The 6,577-nt window shown below is 32.1% G+C and overlaps 1 protein-coding gene across 1 annotated transcript in view; it reads right to left on the bottom strand.

Moving 5' to 3' along the window:
- LOC106474644 overlaps positions 1 to 6,577 on the bottom strand; it is a gene marked incomplete at its 3' end in the record, with an annotated part of 29,436 nt that overhangs the window by 2,506 nt on the left and 20,353 nt on the right. Inside the window, exons 15-20 of the mRNA XM_022402951.1 lie at positions 5,710 to 5,903; positions 4,648 to 4,804; positions 3,295 to 3,460; positions 2,274 to 2,476; positions 1,149 to 1,412; positions 308 to 456 (exon numbers count right to left, since the gene is read on the bottom strand). Of these exons, the coding sequence (XP_022258659.1) occupies positions 308 to 456; positions 1,149 to 1,412; positions 2,274 to 2,476; positions 3,295 to 3,460; positions 4,648 to 4,804; positions 5,710 to 5,903 (1,133 nt within the window). The remainder of the gene's footprint in view (positions 1 to 307; positions 457 to 1,148; positions 1,413 to 2,273; positions 2,477 to 3,294; positions 3,461 to 4,647; positions 4,805 to 5,709; positions 5,904 to 6,577) is intronic.

Genomic DNA, 6,577 nt, shown 5'->3' with positions numbered 1-6,577 from the left:
GGATTCAACATATTAACAGTGTTTTCTCTGGGTTAATATGTTGAATCCAGTGCTTGAACATATAGTTTTCTCTGGATATTTCTTGGGAATTCAAGTGCTGATGCTATATTCTCCCTGGCTTCCACCCAGAAAGTATAGAAACTAATAATTTTTCATAAATACTTGTGGTAATGTTAGTTCCTTAAAAAATTATAATGCTAGAATTTAAGGCTAAATCCCCACTGCATATACCTGATAAATAAAAAAAACAAATAAATAATATTAATTTTATTAAAACTTAAACAAATTTCTTTGTTTACAAACTTACAGTAATGTTGATAACACTAAGTCGGGTTACGGCACCTAACACATCACTAACTTCAACTCGTATTTCAATCGAACCATAGGGCAGTACAAGAGGTACCAGCGTATTTTTACCAAAGGAGACCAAAGATCCGTATTTTCCATCCTTGTACACTTGAAAAAGAAATAAAAAAATAATTCAGCTTTGATAAATTTGAACATGAACATCCTATACTTCATTGAGGTGAGACTTTAGTACGGATTGAACTCAATCTTTGTTTTCACTAAAACTTTACCCTAACAAAAATAATAACATTGCTTTTCATTATGTCTCATGTCTCAATACAATAATTAATAAACCGCAAATGAAATCCATACAAGTATTTCATTGGCTAAAATATTAACATATAAGTATTTCATTGGCTAAACAATTAACATACAAGTATTTCATTGGCTAAAAAATTAACATATAAGTATTTCATTGGCTAAACAATTAACATATAAGTATTTCATTGGCTAAAAAATTAACATATAAGTATTTCATTGGCTAAACAATTAACATATAATATTCAGTTTAAAACAAAGTGGAATGGTTCATCTTAATTACTAACTAAGATTTTAACAAGACAATATTTAATGTTACTAAGTAACAATTGAACAAGACAGTATCTAATGTCTTCATGTCTGTTACTTATCAACTATCTAACTTTAGACAAAGACAACACCTAATGCTTTCGCTTCTGTGATGTATTTACTAATTAATGTTTTATGTATACAAAGATTACTAATTTCACTTCTTTGATTTTGTACTTCACCACTAGTCAGCTATTTGTTAAATTCCAGCTCTAACTTTGACATTTTCTTACAGTATACTGCGTAGTCACTTATTTCTTCTCCCTCTGGGTCGATCCAGTTGGTACAGTTCAGAGTGAAGTCATCCACAAGAGCCCTTCCCTCTTCCGGTACCAACACACAGTCACCGGTGATTGGGGGTTTGTTTCTTATTAACGTAATGGAAGTACTTCCAGCTGGATTTCCAGGAACATATACTTTTACACTGAACCTAAACACTTGTACTGTGGGAAAAGCCTCATACAGTGTCTGATTAATAGCAAAACGTTTATGATCACCTGAAAAATAGAAATTATTACAAAATTTACACTTGCACCATAAACTTGGTAACCTGGTAATTTTACCAGAGCCTAATTGTTAATTTCATGTCATTCAAATCCACATTAACTTAGGATATTTGTCTCATTTTAAAAATCTAGTATATATATATAAAACAAATATTTACATTCAAACCAACAGAAACTAAACCCAATGGGGTCCATAATTTTGTTGGTTCCAGGGTCTTTAATGACATATGAGTCACACAATAAATGTTTAAATAAAAATCCTGCCATTAAGTGGATTGGACACATTATTCTTTTTATCATATAATCTAAAAGAAATTGTTGAACAAAAGTTATGTTATGTGTTATCTGCACTAGTCGTCCCTAATTTAGCAGTGTAAGACTAGAGGGAAGGCAGCTAGTCATCACCACCCACCGCCAACTCTTGGGCTACTCTTTTAACAACAAATAGGGGGATTGACCATCACATTATTATGCCCCCACAGCTGAAAGGGCGAGCATGTTTGGTGTGACGGGGATTCGAACCCGCGGCCCCCAGATTGCGAGTCGAGCACCCTAACCACCTGGCCGTTGAACAAAAGAAACCATTACAACAGGTTTTGGTACTTTCATCCACTTGATGACAACAAAACCTGTCCCACTAATAACTATCACAATTTCTTCTACACTAACAAAGAAAAATGAGTGATTTCAAACATTCTTTTCTCAGTGTTCTAAGAAGCAAAACAGGTTACAGTATATACATCTTTCCAAAAAAAGCTGGTAGTAAAACTGATGGCAATACATCCAGTACTGTAGCATTAACAGGATACTGTGTAAATAAATCATCACTTTAAAAGTGAAGAACAGACTTACTGATAGTGTGGTTCTTCGTTTCTGAAGTGATGTCAATCAGTGAATTGTTAACCAAATCTTCGGTAAATGCCAACCACTCATATCTTACATCATCTGGATTATTACCACAATCTTCATAGCAATCCGCATGCAGAACAATCCATGTACTTGGATTGAACAACATACCCTTTGAGTATGGGAAACACATATCTTTTTGCTCACACCTAAAGAGATAAAATAAGATAAAAACGGCTTAATTATTCAAACACAATGGTGTTATGAAAAATAATGTAGATTATAAAGTGACCCTGCTGGACGTCTCTATATTATTGGTTACTCAACAAAGACAATGTGACTTATTCTACTAATACACTGTTACTCAACAAAGACAATGTGAGACAATGTGACTTATTCTACTAATACACTGTTACTCAACAAAGACAATGTGACCTATTATAGACTTTCCATTCTACAAACTAATACACTGTTATTAACAAAGACAATGTGACATAGAAATAAAATAAGGAACTCAAATTTATTAGTTTTATGCACATAGAAGTTAATAAACTGCAAATTAAACCCATACAAGTATTTCATTGGCTAAATAATTAACATATAAGTATTTCATTAGCTAAACAATTAACATATAAGTATTTCGTTGGCTAAACAATTAACATATAAGTATTTCATTGGCTAAAAATTAACATATCATTTCTATCATTTCAAGCATGACAGAAGGTTAAGAATACATGGGCAAACATTAGAAGCATGACATCAGGATATTAGCTAGGAAACTCATAAAATGGTCGTTAGGGTTACTGTAGTACTCATAACAATAAGGTCAATATAATGTTATTATGGTAACATCACAACTAACTAAATTAAACTTCACATAATTATAAAAAAAAACTGAATTATTTATCCTTCAAGTAATTATAAAATAATTAATTTAAACTTAAATTAAAGATTATAACTACCTTAATCAAGAAGCTGAGCGTACAATTTCAAAATAAAATTAAAAATCTACACAAGTGTTGAATACCTTAATGAAACCATCGGGGGTAGGCCTTCAATTACTTCTACCTGAATTGAAACATTGGAGTACTTGGACGGAGTTTCGATGAGCACAAGGAACTCGTACGTGATATTAGAACCCCACAACATAGAAGTGTTGAGAGCAATATCTCCTCCACCCAAATTAACTTTCCCTGTCAAATTATAACACACGTTATACTTCCAAATAATCGGTTTCTACATTGAGCGTTATCAAGAAATAAAATATTGTCTTAGAAGATAATCACAATTTTTTCTTTAAAGAGGACTTTTTTCATCTTTATGTTACAATTCATACAAACTGCATTAGCATGTTTCTATTTCTTTTCCCCTTTTTATAAGCATTGCAAATCACTCTGACTAAAGAGTTTACAGTAACAAGTTTCATGATCAAAATCTGGCATAATGGTAGAAACCTCATAATGAAATTAACAAAATCAATCTCTGTTGAAATCCTAGTTTTCATTGTTACTTTATTAATCAGTTTATTGTCCCTTATTTTTGCCAATTAATCACAGTTAAATTTGTAAGTTTTAACCAAACATCTACCAAAGTATGATGTTAACAACAGTTTGTCAAATTTGTAGGTTTTAACTGAACATCTACCAAAGTATGATGTTAACAACAGTTTGTCAAATTTGTAGGTTTTAACTAAACATCTACCAAAGTTTGATGTTAACAACAGTTTGTCAAATTTGTAGGTTTTAACCAAACATCTACCAAAGTATGATGTTAACAACAGTTTGTCAAATTTGTAGGTTTTAACCAAACATCTACCAAAGTATGATGTTAACAACAGTTTGTCAAATTTGTAGGTTTTAACCAAACATCTACCAAAGTATGATGTTAACAACAGTTTGTCAAATTTGTAGGTTTTAACTAAACATCTACTTACTGGAGGAAGTCTCTTCCAATTGACCTTGTACTTACTCAATATCTTTATATATTAACACTTTTTATTAAATGTTTACCTAAATTCTTTAAAAAAATAAACTACTGACATTATTAGTTAGATTATAATGTACATTTGTATCTTAAGTTTTTCATGATGCCATTGTTATTAAAAGCAGAAAATAAATTTTACCTTTTAAATTCAGAAATATACAAGATGAAAACTTAAAAGAATTATAAAGATGGCTAAAAGAGAAACACAGAGAGAAAAAAAAGTTAAGAAAGAAATTGGAAAACATTCTACCCACTTTACATGGCGCTGATAGAACCAGAATTAAATAGCTTTGAAACGATAATTTTAGAAATATATGGTCAGTAAACACAGAACGTAACAGACATTCGATGGAATTAAATATAATACTGGATGTTTTGTTCGAGTTAAGAACTGCACCTGGTCCTTTTCCAAAACATCCTCCTTGATCATCTGCAGCAGTCAGAGAAGAATGGTCTAAGATGGGGTCTGACGACATGGATTCGTCTAGGTTTCCACTGACATCCTTAGGAAAACTCTCCCCCAGCCTTCGACAGAACCATGTGATGCTGTAGTTCTACAAAATATCACACGTACCCCTGTAAAACCCCACTTGTATCTCTGGGATATCAAAGTTTATTACTGTGTATTTATGTTGAGCATATAATCTGTATGATATTTTTTTAATATTTTCAAAGTAGTTAATAATGCTGTCAGTACAATAGTTCAGTAAATTAACAAAGATGTCAGAATTAGTCATGATATAAACATACAGTGAGAAATATCCCTGAATAAAAAACATACTGCCAGAAATAACAGTGAAGTGTTGATAGTGTCAAAAATAACCTTGATTATAACGTACAACAGGAAATAATCTTGAAAAATAGATAATGGTAGAATAAATCTTGAAATATAAGTATTGACAGAATAAATATTAAAATATGCAGTACACATGGCCATAACTTATTAATCCATGTTTTGCTAGAATTAACATTGAAGCATACATTGGCAGAATTAACCCTGAAATACACATGCTGGTAGAATTAGCCTTGAAATACATACATTGGCAGTAATAAGCTTGAAATACATGTTGACAGAAATAGGCTTCAAATGTACATGTTGACAAAATTAACCTTGAAATATACATGTTGGCAGAAATAACCTTGAAATATACATGTTGGCAGAAATAACCTTAAAATACACATGTTGGTAGAATTACCCTTGAAATACGTACATCAGCAGTAATAAGCTTGAAATATACATGTTGGCAGAAAGGCAGAAATAACCTTGAAATATACATGTTGGCTGAATTAACCCTGAAATACACACATTGGTACAATTAGCCTTGAAATAGACATGTTCGCAGAAATAACTTTGAAATGAACTAAAAGCACTAGTAGAACTAACCCTATCACAGTCATTTATATCCAAGAAAACATAATCAACACCATTAATAGTATCTGAATAAAAAGTAAGGCTTACCTTCACCACATTTTCGTTGACATCAGGGTCAATGGTGAGCACACCTGGTTGAAGTGTTACAATCTGTCCAAGTCCACGAACCATCTCCGAGGCTGACCCTTGAACCATTATTGGCATCAATGGAGTTGCAATGATTTTTACATAGGTATAGGCCATGCTTTCAACTGGATAAGGCGTATAGCCTAACTCCTCTCCTGGAACCCAAGTACACAACAGTTTGAAGTGAAAAAAGTTTGTTAAACACTAAAAAACCTTCTTACTAATGCACAAAGGATTTTGCTCACAGTTCACCTTTCTCCGGACCTTTAAACAAAAAATATATAACTACCACGGTTAAAATTCCAACAAATAACTAAAACTGGGAATAAATAATAAGACAGATCTGTTTCAAAAACAAAAAAACCTGTTTATTTTATTCAGTACAGCTACGCAGTTAAAACTGAAATAACACAAGAGTATATTTAGTAAACTGCTGGTACCAAACAAACTGGATTGGTCCCAAGGTTTGAAAACTCCTCCATTTCAACTGTTGGACTCACCAACTTCTCTCACCAAATATTCTCATCCCCCCAGATTTGCACAAAGGTAAACTTTTCACCCAACCCTTCAGAGAACCCAGATATTTTGTGAAAATTCTTTTACAAGGATTTCCTGAAAGTGAACCCCAAATTTGACATTGATTTACATGAGAACATTTAAAGAAGTAAGCTTACTAATTACCATTCATAGCTTGATTAAAGATATTAAATTTTCATTATAGCAGCAATGGTCATTAAACTAGCACAGAATAGTAAAGTAGTACAGAAAAAGTACAGAATAGTAGTTCAAGCATTAAATTTGCATTACAATGGCCCTGTAAATGTGGGCC

The sequence above is a fragment of the Limulus polyphemus genome, unplaced genomic scaffold (assembly GCF_000517525.1).
Source record: "Limulus polyphemus unplaced genomic scaffold, Limulus_polyphemus-2.1.2 Scaffold7473, whole genome shotgun sequence".
In the NCBI taxonomy this organism is placed as follows: Eukaryota; Metazoa; Arthropoda; class Merostomata; order Xiphosura; family Limulidae; genus Limulus; species Limulus polyphemus.
The sequence above is the reverse complement of the archived record's forward strand: the minus strand, read 5'-3'. Positions and strand labels throughout refer to the sequence as shown.